The following is a 19,520-nucleotide window of genomic DNA, read 5'->3' on the forward strand; positions in this document are numbered from 1 at the left end:
ACATTTGCAGCGTTACGAGTATCACTTGAAGACCTTACCTCTGTCCTGTCTGTGAGAGTTCAGAAAAGCCCCAGTATAGTTTAATCACTCAACACAAGTTTACATACCTCTGTCCCCAGTTTCGGCAGTATAACCAGCCATGTTCGTTAAAAGTATTTGGCCAAAAAGAGACTATACGAGGGTGATATATTATGTATATGTGATACCAGCATTGTGCTGGGATACCTAGGCGCGCGGAATATCACCTGATTTGAGGTATAGAGATATAATAGTTCAGCGATGGACATGGATGATCCGCGATAAACCGGTGAGCTAATTGATTACCGCAAGCCCCCGTTCAGATTCTGCGAGTCGCTCTTGCCGGGCAGGTTGAACTTCAGGCCCTCTTCATGTTCCTCGCGATCAATTTTCTCTAACTGCGCCCAGAGGTCGGGATGCCGGGCCTTTGCCCATTCCTCGACTTCGTCTTTCCAGTGTTGGAAGGGAATGGAGTTGTATAGGTGCCCAATCCTGTGAAAGGATTGCTCGGTTAGTACATGTATGGTCTCTAATGTGTCTACGAAGCTGAAGCTACATGGACTGGCAGACTTACGATGTATAGGTAGGCGCATGTCCCGTCACTCTTTTCATGGCATTCAGAGCCTCCGTAGCGAGGTCGAATTCGCACTGCGCAGCCAGCGCCCTAACAAAGGCTGTATATAGTTTGGGATCAAAAGCGATCCCAAGGCGCTTCATCTTCTCCGTTAACTTCAGGGCCTCATATGTGCCGTTCTGGTGTTTTTCGCAAGCCTTGAAGAATAAGGAAAGAGTCTGCTGTGATGGACCTTCCTCGGACTGAAGGATGTCACGGAAGATCTGCATGCTTTTTTCGGACATTTCGCATTCCGCGTATGCCAGCATGAGCGTATTGAGGAGACGCGTGTTTAGGTCGACTTTGGTGTCTAGCTTGAGCATGTTGTGGACGAGTTCGAGGTGTTTTGTGTCGTGTGTTTGGGCGATGCCTCGGAAGCAGCGGGCATATGTGTCTGGTTTGGGGCGCTGCGACAAATCCTCGGCTTGGCGCATGTGGCCGAAGACGAGGAAGGCGAGGTCACTTCGGTTGCGTTGGAAAAAGGAGGTCATGAGCTCGCTTCGCACGCCTACTCCTGTTTCTGGAAACGCGAGCTGCAGTAGCATGTATGCCTCCCAGGCGGGCTCACTTTCCTGGTTGGGATCTTGAATGAAGTTTGTCAATGCGCTACGAATAGTGTGTCTTTCCTCTGCATCGTAGGATCCTAGGCGAGAGCGAAGTAACTCGGAGGCGGCTTGCAGATCGTGGCGATAGAGAAGCATGTGCGTTAAAGCCGCGAGTGTGTCGGCTTCAAAGCGCACGTTGTTATCAAAAAGTGGATCAAGAAGAGACGAGATGTGGTCAAAGACGGCGTTATCTTGTCCTGACGAGCAAAGCATCTTGATAAGTTTGTTCATCAAAGGAAGAGTTCCCGGTCCGGTAGTATCCAGAGTCTCCAACCCCTTTAGAGATTTTAGCAAGCCATCCAAGTCATGAGCTAGAATACATGACTCAAGATGTAGTAAATGGGTTTGCGAATTGGGAACAAGGCCCCATCCAGGTGCCAATGCCATATATTCCATGGCCAATTCGGGCTTGTTATCTGCGTTCGCATACTCCATCAAGTCGTTCACCCATGTGATCGAAAGAGAAGACCAGAGGTTTGGCCTCTCTGTCACGAGAGATTGGACCGTCTTCGCAATTTGTGACGCAGTTCTCCCTTGTGCGGCATCCCAAAGTAGTCGAACCCCAATAGTCTTTGGAGCACGGCCGGATGATGGGAGGGACTTGATAATTAGCTTCGCCCAAGCCCTATCATTTTTTAGTATAGCATACTTCAGAGTGTTTCTCTTTGTCGACAGCTTGGGCTCTTGACATCCAGACAAAGGGCATTCGTAGACCACCTTCACCGCATCCAGGAGATCTTGTTCGACCAGGAACTGGATTAGACCTTCCTGGGAGACCGGATCAATATGAATACCGTAATCGTCGATTTTCTGAATGATACGCTTGATTTGCTGTTTGTCATCATCCAGTAGCGCGAATCCTCTTATTACTGCCAGCCAAGGTGAAGGACTTTGCCTGCTCAGTCTACTCCAAAAGTCCTCGACTACGCGTCGCGCCTCAGCCGGGTCCCCATTGAGGGCTTGTATATCAATGTAGGAGAGAATTGCAAGCTGACTGACTCGGTCTCGTCTAGAGCCGGGGTCCTCGCAAAGCGCGTGAAATACGGAGCGGGCAAGCAGCCGTACCTCCCCACGAGCCCACGATAGGCATTCTGCTTTGGATAACACATACAACACGTTTTCCAAGTTCTCATCAGAGAAAACCCTTTGCCAATCCTCTGGTTCCAAGGACCCCTCAAGAGACCGCAGATGATTCCATGTCGTACTGACCAATTGCGCTTGGAACTGAGTGATAACTCCTGGCTCCCCCGCGCGTGCTTCGAAAAAGTCCTGGAAGGCTTTCGCTAATGTATCGGCGTCTGGTTGTCTGCTTTTATTTCGTAGTGAAACACCCAAATCGCGCATTGGCTTCAATCCAACCTCGGACGGCAGTGTCGACGACGGCGGAGCAGTAGGGGTGTTGAAATTGAAAGCAAACAAGCCGCGTCGCTGGACGTAAGAATGACCAGATGTCACCCTCTGGGATCGAGATGGTCGGAGGTTGCGGCATTGAGAGAACGAGAGCGGCTCGTTGTTGAGAATGGCTCGGAAGACCCTCCGCGTTAATTGGGATTGCATGCTGGGCGAGGAGCCTCGAAGGAGCCTGTGCTCGTTGCTGGCAGTGCTGGGAATGCTCACTACCTGACGACAACAAAAATTCTAGCTCCAATGACCGTAAGACGATTGGAGTTGAGAGCGACGGAGGTGACGCCGTGACGGAGCTCCAGAAACTGCGGGAGGTCTTGGCGCCCACCTGCAGAAGAGAATATCCGATCATTTCTCCATTCATCACGATCTCAACCACCTCACTGCCATCTCAGCTTGCAGACAACATGTCGTTTTCTCTCTTTCACTCTGTGCCCATACGGGCATTTGCACCGGCTGTGCGATTAATTTATCGTTCCAATTCGAACATGTCCAAGTCTGCCAATGATTCCCTCGAGGAGATCCTACGTCCTGCTAAGCCGGGCCCTGGTACGCCCAAAATCATTCTCTGGCACATCCTTGCAAATCTATCCCAAATGCCATGATCAAATTCTAACTCACTCAAAATCAGCACCCAAAAGACTGCAATCGCATCGTCCCCATGGCAACCGCCAGAAATTGATTGAAGAACAGAGAACGGCTAGCGAGAACCGAGCCATTGAATATTATCAAACGCGCGAATGGAAGGCTGGTGATGTCTATGCTCCCCATGACCTCAGCCCTGCCGAAATGAAGAAATGGAAAAGGCGCAGCCCTCCGACGTCAGACGTCTTTGATGCTGTTGATCTTAACCCCTTAGATGTCTACAAGGTACGCATCGGCCGTTGGAAGACCGCTGTTGAAGACTGAAACTTGGACTTACATTCTTATTTCCGCGTCAGAACTTTTCCATCATGTCTGATTATATGACAGAAATGGGACGTATAAAGCACAGGAGAGTGACTGGCCTACGCGGCGTAAACCAACGGAAACTTGCGAAGGCAATCCGAAGAGCCATTGGTGTTGGCCTGATGCCAAGTGTGCACCGTCACCCAGAAATTCTTGCAGAACTGAAGCTCAGGACCGATGGCACTATTTTTTGAGAGAAGAGATGAGGTGATTCTAGATGAACTGGCTGGGATTTCCGCCTCCTCATCCTCATCAACCTGGCGTACCCCTTTTTATTTCCTTTTGTTATCATCATGAATGCTGGCATTACGGAGCAATGTACCATATTTATCATAGACCTGCACACTGTAAGTGTGTGTGAACATGTAATATATTTGTTATAGCATCGATTCAAGCGATGTCCAAACAGAGACTCACTGAACAATAGTCACAATGATATGCAGTTGTCGAGCTCCAACTTTGATGCTTACTGTTGACACTTGTGGTGATCTGATGTATGATTCTTCTCGTTCCATTCAAGACAAAGTTAACTGGGGCGGCGTGCATGATGACGATCTAATAGATCCACGCCCAGCAGCGGGTAAACACTAAACAGAGCTCCAACTCCCCCTCTCTTGCATCTCCATCCCCGCCTTTTCCTGTACCTCAACCAACCTATCTCTCGCCATATAGCTGTATATCATGTCAATCAAGAATGGTTAGTAGCTTTGTTGGAGATTCTCGCATGCGTTGTACTGATTCTTTCTCTTAAGAGGCCATCTGGGCTGCCAGCCCCTCCACCACGAGGGGACAACCCACCCAGCTATCTTCCGATGCTAAAGGCGAACGTCTCGCATATGCGGTATGTCATAGCCGTTCGCAGACGCTCTCTCACGCACTGCACTAGACACTCGTCTAACCCGGAAGGCTCCTCTCCCAACAGTCAAATAAATCCATCTTTCTCCGGTCCATTGATGACCCCGCAGTTGCTCGTCAATACACCGAGCATAAAGTGCAAACAACTGTCGCCCGGTTTGCACCCTCGGGATTCTATGTCGCGAGCGGAGATGCAAGTGGAATAGTTAGAGTCTGGGATTGCATCGGTGAAGGGATCACCAAGGGTGAATACAGCATTGTCAATGGCCGAATCAATGATCTTGCGTGGGACGGTGATTCGCAGCGAATAATTGCAGTGGGAGATGGAAAGCAAAGATATGGCCACTGCATCACTTGGGATAGCGGCAATACTGTGGGCGAAATTAGCGGACACACCCAAGCAATCAACGCTGTTTCCATCCGCCAGCAGCGCCCACTGCGTGCAGCTGCCGCCGGCGACGATAAGAATGTGGTCTTCTATCATGGGGCACCGTTCAAGTTCAACACTGGCATCCGTGACAAGCATACTAATTACATCTACGGCGTTGACTTCAGTCCCGATGGCTCTACGTTAGTCAGCGTTGGTGCTGACAAGAAGATTTGGCTATACGACGGTAAAACTGGAGAGGTGAGGGGCCAGATTGGAGAAGCGGAACACAAGGGAAGTATTTTCGCGGTGTCATGGTCCAAGGATTCGCGCAAATTTGTCACCGCAAGTGCTGACAAGACTGTCAAAATTTGGGACGTGGAGGCAGGAAAGGTCACACAGAATTGGAACATAGGTGGTGAGGGAAATAGCGACTTCCTGAATCAGCAAGTCGGCGTGGTCTGGCCGTCAGGCAGGAGCGACTACCTGCTCATCAGTTTGTCATTGAGCGGTGACCTTAATTACCTTGTTGAAGGTACACCGGAACCGAGACAGGTAATCCAGGGTCATCAGAAGAACATCACGTCTTTGACTACGCCTGGATTTAACAGTGGAGATGAAACACTGTGGACGGGAAGTTTCGATGGAAGAGTGTGCGGTTGGGATGTGCCTACTGGTAAAGCGGCGACAATCAAAGGAGAAGGCTCATCCTCGTATATCGCAGGTCTAACATCGACCCAAGAAGGCGCTGGGAGGATTTATAGTGTTGCCTGGGATGATACCATCCGTTCCGTGGACATTGGCGCTAAAACGTACTCCGGGGGCTCTTCCAAGTTGTCTGGACAACCCAAAGGAATCGCTGGCGGAGGCGCGACCGTTCTAGTGGCCAATTCTGATAACATAGAGATCCACAAAGATGGGCAAAAAGTTGGCGACTTCAAAACGAGCTTCTCTGTAACTGCTGTGGCTGCTCAGGGCAGCGTGGCAGCAATTGGAGGAGAAGATTCGACTGTTCAAATCTGCGATATTTCTGTATCATCTCTGACGCCGCAGCGAGATTTCAAGGCGTCGCGCGACGTGGTATCAGCCCTGGCCTTCTCGCCAGATGGTTCCAATCTGGCTATTGGTGACTCTCGAGGGCGCGTGCTTGTATACAAGGTTTCGGATGGCAGCCTGGTGATTGACCGATGGACGGCACACACATCGCGAATTACCTCTATTTCCTGGAACGACAATGGAGCCCATATTGTCAGTGGTGGGCTGGACACCAACATCTTTGTTTGGAGCTTGACCAATCCGGGAGACTGGCTGCAGGTGTCCAACGCTCATAAAGAGGGGGTCAACGGTGTTGCGTGGATCGCTGGTGGCTCGAAAGTGGCCTCCGCTGGAGCTGATGCTGCAGTCAAGGTGTGGCAGGTTGAAGGATTGAAATAGATAAGACACTTGTATAGGAGACACCTGTATAGGCACATATAGTTAATTATTGCAGACCGTGATAAATCATCCATGGGTCCGAACATAACTCGGCAAGGTGCGTGTTTTTAAGAAGCGAAATAGACGTAGCAATAAGATAAGGTTGCGGTAGGAGATCAAAGCACCGACCAAGTCGTCACTGATCAGTCGGCGCCCGTCTTGAGCGAACGCAGAGCTCTTCTCCATTCCTGACTACAGCGCTGGCTGATGAAGCCCAGGCACGCAGCTCAGCGAAAATGAGATGAGACCATGTCTGTGTCTGGGAACTCATCGAGCAGCTCCCAACGTCTCCTCCGCTCGCAGATGGTAAGCCGCAAGCCATAACATGCAGCGCTTGGCTAAATAGCATGACCTTTTTACGTTAGCTTCGCCAGGCGACCTTTATCCTCCCAAAAACCGGTCAGCGACTCAAGGGCCTGGTGCAATTACGAAATTCGCACGCCAATTCTAACGGCCGCCTTGACGATGAAGAACGACGCGGGCTTCTTTCCGGGGAGATTCCTCCTGCTCCAGAGGGCCTCGTGCTGCAAATAAAAGGGAATCTCTGGAAACAATGGTACTCATTGCGACAATATATTTTGTCGGAGCTTGGAATAGGCGTCTTGAAATGCAGTCTGGCATATTTGATTGGATCTCTAGCGACCTTTGTGCCAGTGCTCACAGCGCTGCTTGGTCACCAGGATAGCAAGCACATGGTTGCCACTATAACGGTGTATTTCCACCCAGCTCGATCGCAGGGGAGTATGCTCAAAGCATTGATCTGTGCGTTTCTAGCCTTTATCTACACGTCCTTCGTCTCGGTCACAAGTATGTGCGTTGCAATGTTCTTTCAGGACACACTAGACTTGCTTCCATTGGGACATGCCATTGTCCTTATTGTCTTCTGTGGAGGCGGACTGGGATTTATCGGGTGGACGAAGCAAAGACTAAGCGACCCGCTCGTCAATGTTGCATGCTCTTTGGCCTCGCTTTCGACGATCAGTGTCTTAACGAAAGAAGGTGCAGTGCAAGCTGGAGACTTATCATTTGCGAAAATTTCCCAGGTCTTGAAAATGATTATCATGGGGGTGACTGCCACGATGGCTGTATCGTTCTTGATATTTCCCATCTCTGCCCGGAAGAAGTTGAGGTCAAACCTCACGAACGTCACCGAGTCCATGGCGACTATGCTGGCTTTGATCACAGAAAGCTTTCTGAGCGGCTCTGAAGAAGAGCTTCAGAGTACAGAATTCATCAACGCAGCCGCACGACACAAGAAGGCATATGGTCAACTTGACTCTCTTGTCAAAGAAGCCAAACTCGAGCACTATGTACGAGGCACGGAGAGGGAGTACAGATTGGAAAAGAACCTCGTTCGCTGGGTACAGGATATAACTCACAACATGGGAGGCTTGCGCAGTGCTGCTACTTTACAGTTTCAGTTACTCAGGCAAACCAAACCTGTTAACTCGCCGCAGCCACGAAGTACAGAGTCACTCCACCACGGCGCTGACTGTCACAGGCCATTGAGCCCATGGTCAATACCCGAGGAACGAGCTTACCTAGAACCAATTGATGAGCAACCGGAGGAAGAAGTATCGGTACCTGACGTCCTTCGGCCAATCCTAAGCCGCCGACAGACATCAGAATCTGAGATTGGATTTACCCTTATTCCTGCTGATATATTCGCTATATTTATAGACCATTTGGGACCCTCTATGGTGAGCTCAACTGCGAACGCGGGACACAAAGGCATACATACTAATCATGTGCAGAGATCCCTCGCTTTCACGCTGAAGGAGATATTCAGGGAAATCCCCTTTGGGCCTGCTCCACAGTTCAAAGTCTCCATCGACAGCAGGTTCAGCACTAGCCTGGACCGTGCTCTTGAGCTCTACAAGGCGTCCAGGGATGAAGCACTGAAAACTATATACCGGCAGAAAGATATCTTCAAAGTCAGAACCCTTGAAATTGAAGCAGACCTCGAAGAGGTCGCCGCAAGTTGTGGGCATTTCAGTTTCTCGCTGTTGGAATTTGGCGAGCAGTTGAAAGAATTGCTTGCCATCCTAGATGAATTACAGCTTGAGTCTGAAGAACGACCCCGTGGAAGATCTTGGAATTGGTTGAAGTTTTGGCAAAAAAGAGACCCTGAGCGGAGGAGAGAGTTCTCCGGTAAGTTCCGCCACATCGACCTTTTGGCGCATTGCCATGGGCCTGGACTGATCGAGACTCAGATCAACCATTAATTGAGTCGAGCACCCTGAGAAGCGCCATTGCTCTTCCGCCGCCCCTAAATGACTTTTCACAATCTCAAAATGGTGATTCCAAATCGGGAAAGCCATTCACGAAGACCAGAGTCGGATATCAAATATGGAAATCACTCGGCGTGTTCCGTCGAGATGATATGAAATTTGCGATCAAGGTCGGCACCGGTGCAGCACTCTATGCTTGGCCATCCTTCATCACTTCGACTCGACCAATTTACTCGCATTGGCGAGGGGAATGGGGTCTGCTATCCTACATGTTGGTTTGCTCAATGACCATCGGATCCTCTAACACCACAGGATATGCACGATTCCTCGGAACATGTCTCGGTGCGGTTTGTGCTATTCTGTCGTGGTATATCACGGATGGGAACGCTCTTGGTCTCGCATTTTTAGGCTGGATCATGGCTACATGGACAGCCTACATCATTATTGTTAAACGGCAGGGCCCCATGGGCCGCTTTATCATGCTTACATACAACCTCTCTGTTCTATACGCATATTCACTCACTCAGCAAGACGGCCAGGATGACCAAGACGAGGGGGGAGACAGCCCCGTTATCACTAAAATTGCGCTTCATCGGGTTGTAGCCGTGTTCTCCGGTTGCATCTGGGGTATCATCGTCACCAGGCTAATCTGGCCCATTAGTGCACGAAAGAGACTGAAGGACGGACTCGCATTGCTATGGCTTCGTTTGAGTCTGATCTGGAAGTTTGGTCCGCTTTCTGCAACCCACAGTTCTAAACAGCCGACTGAATTTATGACTGCGAGGGATAAGCTTGAAGTTGAGCGATTTCTGGCGCATCTGGAGTCTCTTCAGGCCTCAGCACGGTCTGAGTTCCAGCTGAAGCAAGCGTTTCCGGATGCGTCCTATACTAATCTTCTTGTGCACACGCGAAGCATGGTGGATGCCTTTGTAGCGATGAACCTCGAGCTGGCCAAAAACTTGACCGCTTCGCGGGGCGAACTGGCCATTCTTGAATATACCGTCCGAGAAAGACGGCATTTGTCCTCCCGCATTAGCCATTTATTATCCTGTGAGTGGCCCTAAATGCTCTGCCTTTACCAAACTAACTCTGTCGTTAGTCATGGCTTCTTCTATGAAGCTGGAGTATCCTTTGAACGATAACCTTCCCAATGTTGAGCATGCGCGAGACCGGCTTCTTTCCCGTCTTTTCCACTATCGTAAGGACTCAGAAGTCTCCCAATCGTCCACGGACGAGGATTACTCATTGCTTTACGCTTACGGTTTGTTTACTCAATTTCTATGCACCTGAATCAGCTCTAATGTAAGGAACAGTGCTGGTGACCGGGCAATTGTCGAAAGAAATTGAGGGGATATCAGAGGAGATCGGACGACTGTTTGGGGTTCTCGATGAGGACGCAGTGAAACTCTATGCCTAGAATAGAATTGGAACTCTGTTAACTGGTAGTCACGTCGTAATGTCATGAGAAGACAGCCACTCTACCTGGATGGTTGTGGAGGTATACAGTTATACTGCAAGTTGGTGTGGCGGGGAGAAACGATGAATGCGGCCCCAGAAATTCGAACCTCCTTCCACCAACTCTACGGACCCCATCCCATCACCCTACAGCTTTCTCCAACTCGATTTGATCTATCTCTGAGAATTTTCGCCGTGTAGCGCGCATTTCCTGGCTTATCCCGCATCTTGGAATGTCTTTCCCTTCATGAAGCTCTAATTATCTGCCTCCTCGGCTTCGCGCAGCCCGTCGCGTCTCCGCGAGCCTCACATCCCCGACCATGCAGCAGATCGACCCAGCGGCCTTGAGCCGGACAGAAGACTCTGCTCCCGCCGTAACTTCATCGAAAAGCTCCGCACCGGCTCAGAAACTAAAAGCGCTGATATCTGTGTCGCGACTGGACTTGGGGCCAACCTATATTGAGCTCAGAAGCGCAATTGGGGGCGACAAATGGGCTGAGTACAAGGAGGCCACCACCCTCTTTCTACTAGGTATGCGGCCAGCTACCGGCTTAAAGAAGCTCACCATGGCCTATGTACGAAATACGTACTGACTAGTCTTTTCTCTCCCCGTCAGGACAATTGAATCAAGATGAGCTCGCATCGCGCATTGATCCGATAATATGCGCCGACCAGAAAATCGAACACCTCCATAATAATTTCGTATGCGCGATTATTGCCAACCTTACAAGAGATCTCCCCGACCATGGAGTTGCTAGTTGGGTATCGGCAAATGACAAGCCGTCCGTGGTATCGAAACCAACCTCTGGGGATGCCGCCGAACAGCGACTCAAGACGGAGGTTATGCAATTACCTCCAAGAGATCGCCGACGGATCAAAGCGATCCCGGAGGTGAGCAACGTCCGATACTCAGATGTGCCCGCTTCGTATGAGCCAGGAATAGCTAACGTTTCGTGTTTGTATTCAGCGCGAACCCCACGAAACTGTACGTCATGAACTGGAGGAGTATCACCTGGCCAAGCAGATAAAATTACCAAGTCAGGTACCAGCAAGCGCCGGCGGCTTGAACATGACAAGTGAGTAGAGATTCTCCACGGCTAGATTCTACGGTCGAGACTTAACAGTACTTTTGCACAGACTGGGAGTTAGAAGTCCGAAAACGTTATGCGCAGCCGCTCGCATCAGAAACCGGCGAATTTCCGGACGCTGAATCAATACACGCTCGAATGACTCCTATCTGCTACGAAGAGTCAGTTGTTAATGGTGCGGGTGTCGCGTGCGCCGAGTTCATGGCGATAGCAACTGAGACATTTGTTAAGGAGGTGCTTTCAGTCGTATTTGCCCGGACGAGATCTAATGGTCCTTCTGGTACCATCAATGGTATGATGAAACGGTCATATAAGCAGCAACTGGAGCGTGAAGAGTTGGCCTTTACTCGTGGTGAAATTGCCAAAGACGGTGCAACTGGGCTGCTTCCTGTCGAGGCTAAGGAAGCTAGTACTCGCAGCTCCCTTGGGGTTCGCGACCTCCGACTATCACTAGAGCTCGGAAGCGGAGTCTTAAGCCATATGCCGTTACTTGTGGACCAGATCATGGGAGGCTACCTCGAAGACGAGTTGGAGGCTGACAAGCGAGATCGTTTTGATGATATCGATGACACGGAGCCCATGAACATGGTGGACGATATGGATGTAGACGAAGCAGATTGGGGTTGGGAGGGAGCCACGTCGGGCGATCACCAACACTTGAGCTCTTTACTGGACGAATGTCTATCAATGGCCTCTTGATCAACTCCCTCACGCTCGCTTTGCTTGTCCCACCTTGACGCTTCTCTGCGCTCTTTTTATCACTCTTCCCTTCATGTTACCGACTATCTGGTCTAGATAGGCCATTGCAGCATCTTAGCCTACAAAAAGGCAAAAGGCGTCCTAGGAGTTTGGAGTATTCACAGGTTGTGTGGCATTGTCTTGTTGCATTCTTGGATTGGATTTAGATGTGTTGTACATCCCTCTGCCCTTTCCCTTTTCTCACAACAACCAAGAGCACGGCCACCGTACTGAAACATGCATTGCCTACATCACATTTTCAAGAGCGCTATGGGCGGACCACAAGTCAAGAAGGTACTCAACCCGCAGAGCTCTTGATATGCGGCGAATACTTGGTAACCTGCGGCAACTGGACAGAGTTCTGGCTGAGCGCCGACGCTTTTTAGGCTACCGCCATATCCACCATTCCTCTCAAGCGAGCCCTTTTACACTACATATATGGGCGATGGCTTAATGAATTACTGAAATTCGATCTCTAATACTGTACACTTAGCCTTTGCATTGAGCTCTTGAGGTCTACCTGCTTGGCGGTTGGAGCAAATTAGAGTATTAGCAGTAACCCTCCATCACCAAGGATGTCGACTCTTCAGCGAGGTAAAAAACCTAAATACCCTGCGCGTGTGTAAGTGACGCCACTGTTCCTTGATTCCAATCAAGATACCTCATGCCATGCAGCTCCCTCCCTCCATACAACCGACGGACTATGTAGCGCCACAGTGAAAGGCCAAAGGGAAGAAGAATTGTGATATCATTCATTGAGCTCCCGTCTAGATCATCCCCAAGATGCCCATCCAGAACAGACTTGGGCTGATAACAAGCAAGATAGCATACAATAGAGAACAACAAGAGCAGCAGCGCCTTTTACTGAACAAGACTGTCAGCAACCAACTTGAGAATATCCTCGGTTGATTTATAGGCGTTGACGGGATCCTTCGCGATAGCTTGCCATGTTTCACCATGCTTTGGCTCGGAAAGTGCACACTTTGAGATAACATCGGCGCGTTTTTCCTGTGGGTGGCGGGGCGTTAATATAAGTTCTTCTTCGGTGCATGACAGGGAAATGGGAGAGGGTGCGAAGAGAGAGAACATACACCTGTACCGTGCTGCAGCAGGAACTTGTAATACCAAGCCCACGCGTCGCCAAAATCACTGTTTGATACAATCGCCTTTTCAAACCAGGTCATGGCTTTCTCTAGTCGACGTTCTAACCAGAAAATTCGCGCTACCGTGACAAAGAGGATCGGGTCATTATCAACCTTCTTGATTGCTTCCAGACTTCGCGCCTTGCGCTGCGAGCGTGGTTCGAGGTGCCAGATACTTTCACTCCATAGTAGCCCCGACGATGGAATTTCCTGCAATGCTCTTGCCAGCAGAACCTTGGCCTGGGGAATGTTATTTGCCCGTCGCTCAACTCGGACACTCTCGGTCCAGAGTTCGGGGCTACCGGGAACCGCTAGACGGGCTTTATCAAGCACCGATCGGGCTCTGACCACTGCGCCGGTCTTTTCTTCCAGTCTTGAAGCCAATAACCAAAGAGGGACAGACTTGGGGCATGCCTTGGAACCAGTTCCGTAGGCCTCGCGGGCCTGAGGGAGCTTGTTCTGGGACTCATATAGTTGACCCTTCATCATCCAAAGTTTGTCCGCCTTGGGGTACAATTGGAGACCTTGGTTAACCAGGTCGAGCGAATCATCGATATTACCCAATTGCCGTTCAAAAGCAACGCTCTTGATCCACACGCGATCTGTTCCTGCTTCACGACGAGCCGTCGCAAGAAGCTCCCGAGCCTGATCCGTCTGCTTGGCGTCCGCCTCCAACTTGACAGCCGCAAGCCAAATATCTTCGTTGTTAGGGTTCTGGTTGAAAGCACGGCCAAGCACCCGCCTTGCGTCGTCAATTTCCCCTGATTGCCACTTCTCCTTTGCAAGCTGTAACCATAACTCTTCGCTCTGTGGACAAGCCTCTACTGCTTTTTCAAGGACTTGCCATAACGCCTCTTTTGTCCCATGGTTACGCTCAAGGTCCGCAGCTGCCATCCAGATTGATCGGCGATTGACAAAGACACGCAGGGCGTACGCGTAAATAGCCCTTGCTGTTTCGTACTTTCCCCTCGCGATACTCGCCTTCGCATCATCCATCCAGATGTCTTTCCGGTCATCGTCTTCATCTAACCCCCATCCGAGCGTCTCCCGAATAATCGCGCCGCAGGTGAGAATCGCCTCCTCCTCTTCGCATTTCTCAGCTTCCGTTATCCACTCCTCCCTTTTGAGCATAGCGTTCTCTCTTGCCAGTGATTGTACAGCTCGCTTCATGACATTTACTTTGTGAAATGTTCCCATCTGCTCTTGAAGTCGGGAAGCAGCAATCCAAATCTCATGGCTTGTAGGGACAGCCTTTCGTGCAGCATTCAGAACCTTTTGGGCATTTTCAGGGGTTTCGAGGCGTGCAAGCGCCAGCCATAACTCAACAGAGAGCGGTATCATCTCAACCGCTTTGGCGAGCAGCAGGCGTGCGTCTGCAGGGTCTTCTTCCAGGTTGACAGCCTCCTTCCAGATTGTGACGGACTGGGGTATATGGAGAATAGCCTGTCTCAGAACATTCTTTTTTGCTCGTGGCTCAGTTTCCAACCTCATGGCTTCGATCCAGAGCCGGGTAGAGTGGTCGTTATTCTTGATGGCATTCGCAGCAATAACTTTAGCATTATGCCCTTCGTTCAGGCGAATATTCTCAAGCCAGGCGTCTTCGCTCTTGGGGCAGAGTTCACATCCCTTTGCAATCATATTCCGGGCAGTGACAATCCTTCCCGCGAGCTCCTCCAATCGCGCCAGCGCAATCCACCCAGGAGCATGCTTGGGGTTCGTCCTTGTCACCGATTCCAGCAAAACGCGCACTCGTTTGACGTCACCCACCTCTATTTCGCCTGCCTTCAGTTCCGATTGTGTAAGACTCGTAAGATAGCCCTTCGGATCGATGCTGGTCGCACTCCCAGACGCCGAGTCTCCAGATGATCCCAGAGCCGCCTGGTCGAGTCGAACCTGTAAAACCTTGTCGCGAGCAGCACTGATGTTGGCGAAATTCGTTATCATCCCGTCTGTCTCATCTGCACTTGCGTCGGTATGTGATCCATCATCGGCAACAGTTGTACCAAACTGGGTGGAGTCTCTTGCATTTGCGAGTACGCTATCAGGAACCGCGTAAAAACGTTGTTGCATACGTAGATTCTGCTTCGTTCGTCTGTTTTTACCCGTAAGGTCGCCTACTTCGGGAAGGTTTGCCCATTCGTCTTCCGACACCGAGGCGAGAGACCGCTTCAAATCCACAAATTGCTGTTGGATCTTCGGATTCTTCCGTTCATACTCTTCCTGCTCCAGGCGTTCTCGAGCTTCCCTGCGGCGAAAGGTATCAAGTCGGTTATCTATACAAGAAAAACCGGGGGTGAACCCGATAAACAAATCGTTCCGTAACGGGAAGAGGGGTGTGCAAGTTACTAACCTTCGCACTTTGCGCCGCCTATCCATCTTTTCATCTACCTCTCTGTATATGCGATCTGCTTCGTCATCCTCCTGGTCAAACTGACCGTAGGCAAACAGCCCAACCTCGTTATCGGGGTCTTGGAAACGTTCATCGTCTTCTTCCTCTGCTGGCTTTTCCTCTCCTTTGCCCTTCTCTCGTGATGCGCCATAAGCCGTGGGAGGAGCCGCACCAAGTAACTGTGCCCTTTTTGCAAGCGCAGCCTGGATTTGTTCTGGAGTTGGGCCTTCTCGAGCAGGGCCTAAATCCGAGCGGGTGGTGAAGCCGGTCGCACCTCGACCTAAACCAGCAACGTAGTTTTCGGGAGCGGGTTGACTCAGAAAATCCTTCCGACCAGACGCCATCCTAACGAGGCCCTTGAAGGTCAAGATCAAGGTCTTGACAGAGAAATCGAACTTGAATAGTTACTGAGTTTCTGTTGGCCCAAGAGGCAATGCCGCAAAATGATAGTTCCGCTCCGTTATCTTATCGCTTTGAACCTCTCTACGGGATTACATTCTGCAGGTACCTACGGAGTCTAAGGATAGCTCTTGATGAGAAGTCGGCAAACTGTTTAAGGACTATCAGCACATTATTGGCGCCGCCATCCCAAAACCCCCGCCGAACACCGATGTATAGTCAAACTAGAAGTAATCATAGAACAAGAAGAATCTTTTGGCAGACGCCTGGAGATCGAAAGACTGGAAGACAAGAGAAAGTAGAACGAGATGAACAACAGAAGTCCGTGTTCCGTTACAGATGGCGCCGGTGCCAGTCGCGTGCTTGTTGCGTAGATACATGCAACGGTCTAGCTACGCGCATAAGGATGGAAACCTCGGTGGCCTCCACGTCCCCCACCACGGTAGTTGGCGCCGGGCTTTCCAGCGTTCTTAGGCCCGGTCGGGGCGTTTGCAGGTGCGGCCCCTTGGGGCTGCGGAGTTTGACCTAATTCGAGTTAGCAATATGGGTGAGCAATGCTTAGTAAGAGTGTCAGAATGCGTACCGCGTCCCACGCTACCAGATCGATTCATGGCCTGGGGGCCCGTAGGAATGTTGGGCTGTGGCACTTCATCGTACATGCCTTCCCACGATGTCGGACCACCTTGCTGATAGGGAGAGAATCCTCGGTTCTCCATAGCCCGACGAGCTTGCTGTTGCTCGTACTTTTGTTGTTCAAAAGCAATCTGTTCGTGTGCATTGTAACCTGGTCCTCCTCTAGCTCCTGCAGCATAGTTGCCACTCATGTTCATGTTCCCACCACCATTACCACCCACACCCATTTGTCCCGCCATGTTGTTTGCCTGTCCTTGGTTTTGCATCTGCTGTTGCATTTGCTGCATCATAGCAGGGTTCATCATGTTCTGCATTGACTGTGGAGTCGGGCTCTGTGCGGGAGGACTCATGCTAGGTGATTGCTGGTTGTTTCCCATCTGTAATTGCTGTAGCTGCTTCATCTGCATTTGCTGCATCAAAGCCGGATTCATCCCAGCCATTCCCATGGCGCCCATTCCTTGACCCTGCGTTGCGGCTACTGCCATTTGCTGTTGCATCAGAGCAAAGTACTGTTGCATGCGTTGCCAATATTGGGCCATCATTTGAGGAGTGAGCCCACCGGGCATGCCGCCTTGCCCCTGGACACCTGCTTGCTGCTGGGAGCCGTCTGATCCACCTTGGCTACCATCCCTAAAATCCCTACCACGACGGCTACGATCCCCGTCGTCGCGTAGATTGCCTCTTGGCTGAGCCTTCTTTACTTCAATCGGTTTACCAAGGATGTCGAGAGGACGCGAGAGCGCTGCTTCGACCGCGGCCTCACTATCAAACGTCACGAAGCCAAAGCCACGAGGGCGGCCGGTATCCTTATCGATCATCAAGGTCGCATCAATCACACGACCAAACTGCATAAAGAATTGTTTGAAGTCCTGCTCAGTGGCCTCTTGGCTGACACCACCAACGAAGATCTTGCTTGTCTTCTCCTGCTCGTCACGTGGGATGGCGCGTTTCGGATCGATCTGACGTTATGTGAGCATACAATCAAGCAACAGTATGAAGCATCGTCAGAGTGGGTCTTACGATCTTTCCATCTAGATAATGCTCTTTGACCATCACAGTGTTCACCGTCTTAGGGTCCCTGAAAGTCAGAAAACCGAAGCCTCTGGACCGACCCGTAGCACTGTCTCGCATGACGGTACATTCCTGTACCTCTCCGAATTGCGAGAAGTACTCCTTCAACGATTCTACCTCGGAAGTTAGAATATAAAACTTGCGACAAAAGCTAGGCCAGTCCGTTGACGGTACGTACGATCTGTTGTCTCCCAGTTTAACCCTCCGATGAACATTTTCCTGCCATGCGTAGCTCACATTAGCGAGGCCATCCCCTTTTGATAGTATTTGAACAAGCAGAAGACAAGATGGGGTAAAAATAAAGGGCCATTAGAAGGGAGAAACATGAAGAAAAGACACATAAGTGGCATATTGCTGGCGATGGCTGACGGTCCATGACGTAGAAGAAGGCGTCTCGGCTCAGATTTTATCAATAGCTGAACAGACATCGTTCCATATCGAAAGATGTGTAGGGCTGGGTGCATGAAATGACTTGTTCGATTTGTTCCCTCAAAATTTGCTGATGATCTAGCACGGGTACCGTCGACTGGAATCACCGAGTCCGTATGCTAGCGTAAATGGTGTTATTTCGATTTTATTCATAGCCACTGGATTACAAGTCGACCCAGCAGTTTGGGGATCAAACGACGTGGGCTCCAGAGTCCGGTTGGGTATGCGAGTAATAGACAGACCACAAGGGAGAGGTATGCCGGGCGGAAAAAGTCAATTGTTCTCTGTCTCTCTGACCAAGGTATCTCTGCCTGCTGTCTATGGAGTCCGAAGCTAGGTAAACTCTTCGATAATGCGCAGCCAGCCAGCCAAGGGCGCTACTCCTCAGTGGCTGTGCTGTATCATATACCGACAAGAGGCTATATGGTATCAGCTGTACAAGAGTCGATCGAGATTGGGGCTTGTAAAGCTAAAATGTCGACATGTGCCTCCCGACAGTGCCATAATGATGCTGACTTGCTGGTTTACCATCGCTAGACTTGAAAGGAAGAGAGCTGCACTTCCACCGATAACCGGCCGCGTCTAGGCTCTGATAGATAGTCGGTTTTTGGCCAAAGTCGATCGCGGACTCATTCATTCCAGCACAGATAGTCGCTTCCAACAAAAGACCTTGATCCGAGCGAAGAAGCCCATCCGCCTTCCCACAGCGGCAGATCTTGCATGCCTCGAGAGCGACCCACCCAGATCAAGCAAGATGCAGGCTGTTCTGCATGTGATACAGTACGCTCAGCGTATAGCCCGCCATCATCATGTGCTCAGACGGAAAGGTCCACCAAATAGTTTGATGGCCTCCCAGGACGCTCCAACTCTGGACCATGGAGCGCGCAGCAAAAGCAATGAGTGCAAAGATGTTGAAAGTGCGAGGAACTGGAATTCTTGTGTGAAAAGGAGAACTTACCCATCTTCTTTGATGCCAGTTCCCTGCTGCTCCGGCTCTCCTGCCGGGCCAGTAGCCTGGTTTTGATACCCTGAATCGAAGCCAGATCCATTTTGATAGCCTCCTTCATATTTAGGGGTTTGGTAGGTGCCATGCGTGCTTTCAGACTCATTCCCATACCCTTCGATCGACTGAATAGCGGAAGTCGCTAGAACTTGAGCTGGCGCATCGGAGGGTGTAGGGTTGGAAGCTACCGGGGCAGGAGCTGCTTGGTTTGTTGTCTCATCTGCATCGTACCTAGAGGTCAAGACTGGTTAGATAGATCATTGCAATACTGGCAGCCATGAGCAGCATACAAGTCGGCAAAGAGATCTTCTTCAACATCCTCTGGTTCGGCCATTATGTGAATCGGCGCTTATTGATGATGAAAAAAGGGGAAAGGATAATCGATTGCAATTGATCGAATGCAGACGGCAGTGCTGTCTGAATGTCAGATTTTTGAAGCAAGTTAACCGGAAGTGAGTCGCGACAAGATTTCTAGCAATGGGTGATAGAACAGTGAAAGTAAGGTAAGGTGTTGAGAGGGAAAGACGAGGAAAGACGCCTAGACAAGAGGGTGAGAGAAGAATGAGGAAGGAATAATAGTGAGGATTGCAAGGAAGGAGAAGCGATGGTGTTGGAGAAGTGCGGAAAATTACCATTTGTACCGGAGGCGTCATGAAGAG

At 50.5% G+C, this 19,520-nt stretch overlaps 7 protein-coding genes across 7 annotated transcripts; 4 read left to right on the forward strand and 3 right to left on the reverse strand.

Annotated features, from left to right (window-relative positions):
- Nucleotides 1-320: 320 nt before the first annotated feature.
- DSM5745_07385 (putative mitochondrial respiratory complex I chaperone (Cia84)) lies at nucleotides 321-2,793 on the reverse strand (the record flags this gene model as incomplete). The annotated part of the gene is made up of 2 exons (XM_026749401.1): nucleotides 321-510; nucleotides 593-2,793. 2 exons carry the CDS (start codon nucleotides 2,791-2,793, stop codon nucleotides 321-323), a joined length of 2,391 nt encoding a protein of 796 aa, XP_026602491.1.
- Nucleotides 2,794-3,128: 335 nt separating this feature from the next.
- Nucleotides 3,129-3,549, forward strand: DSM5745_07386 (mitochondrial 37S ribosomal protein bS18m; the record flags this gene model as incomplete). Its single annotated transcript, XM_026749402.1, has 2 exons — nucleotides 3,129-3,189; nucleotides 3,272-3,549. 2 exons carry the CDS (start codon nucleotides 3,129-3,131, stop codon nucleotides 3,547-3,549), a joined length of 339 nt encoding a protein of 112 aa, XP_026602492.1.
- A 720-nt stretch (nucleotides 3,550-4,269) lies between these two features.
- Nucleotides 4,270-6,244, forward strand: DSM5745_07387 (WD40 repeat domain-containing protein; the record flags this gene model as incomplete). The annotated part of the gene is made up of 3 exons (XM_026749403.1): nucleotides 4,270-4,285; nucleotides 4,341-4,429; nucleotides 4,511-6,244. 3 exons carry the CDS (start codon nucleotides 4,270-4,272, stop codon nucleotides 6,242-6,244), a joined length of 1,839 nt encoding a protein of 612 aa, XP_026602493.1.
- Nucleotides 6,245-6,532: 288 nt separating this feature from the next.
- On the forward strand, nucleotides 6,533-9,931 carry DSM5745_07388 (FUSC family protein; the record flags this gene model as incomplete). The annotated part of the gene is made up of 6 exons (XM_026749404.1): nucleotides 6,533-6,589; nucleotides 6,649-7,983; nucleotides 8,038-8,434; nucleotides 8,497-9,564; nucleotides 9,614-9,775; nucleotides 9,828-9,931. 6 exons carry the CDS (start codon nucleotides 6,533-6,535, stop codon nucleotides 9,929-9,931), a joined length of 3,123 nt encoding a protein of 1,040 aa, XP_026602494.1.
- Nucleotides 9,932-10,289: 358 nt separating this feature from the next.
- DSM5745_07389 (TADA1 family protein) lies at nucleotides 10,290-11,756 on the forward strand (the record flags this gene model as incomplete). Its single annotated transcript, XM_026749405.1, has 4 exons — nucleotides 10,290-10,500; nucleotides 10,586-10,860; nucleotides 10,937-11,045; nucleotides 11,107-11,756. 4 exons carry the CDS (start codon nucleotides 10,290-10,292, stop codon nucleotides 11,754-11,756), a joined length of 1,245 nt encoding a protein of 414 aa, XP_026602495.1.
- A 900-nt stretch (nucleotides 11,757-12,656) lies between these two features.
- Nucleotides 12,657-15,670, reverse strand: DSM5745_07390 (U4/U6-U5 snRNP complex subunit PRP6; the record flags this gene model as incomplete). Its single annotated transcript, XM_026749406.1, has 3 exons — nucleotides 12,657-12,803; nucleotides 12,887-15,182; nucleotides 15,288-15,670. The coding sequence occupies 3 exons, from the start codon at nucleotides 15,668-15,670 to the stop codon at nucleotides 12,657-12,659; spliced, it is 2,826 nt and encodes a 941-aa protein (XP_026602496.1).
- A 443-nt stretch (nucleotides 15,671-16,113) lies between these two features.
- DSM5745_07391 (heterogeneous nuclear ribonucleoprotein HRP1) lies at nucleotides 16,114-19,195 on the reverse strand (the record flags this gene model as incomplete). Its single annotated transcript, XM_026749407.1, has 6 exons — nucleotides 16,114-16,250; nucleotides 16,309-17,317; nucleotides 17,379-17,542; nucleotides 17,608-17,648; nucleotides 18,817-19,092; nucleotides 19,152-19,195. The coding sequence occupies 6 exons, from the start codon at nucleotides 19,193-19,195 to the stop codon at nucleotides 16,114-16,116; spliced, it is 1,671 nt and encodes a 556-aa protein (XP_026602497.1).
- Nucleotides 19,196-19,520: the final 325 nt, after the last annotated feature.

The sequence above is a fragment of the Aspergillus mulundensis genome (assembly GCF_003369625.1).
Source record: "Aspergillus mulundensis strain DSM 5745 chromosome Unknown scaffold_7, whole genome shotgun sequence".
NCBI classification, from domain to species: domain Eukaryota; kingdom Fungi; phylum Ascomycota; class Eurotiomycetes; order Eurotiales; family Aspergillaceae; genus Aspergillus; species Aspergillus mulundensis.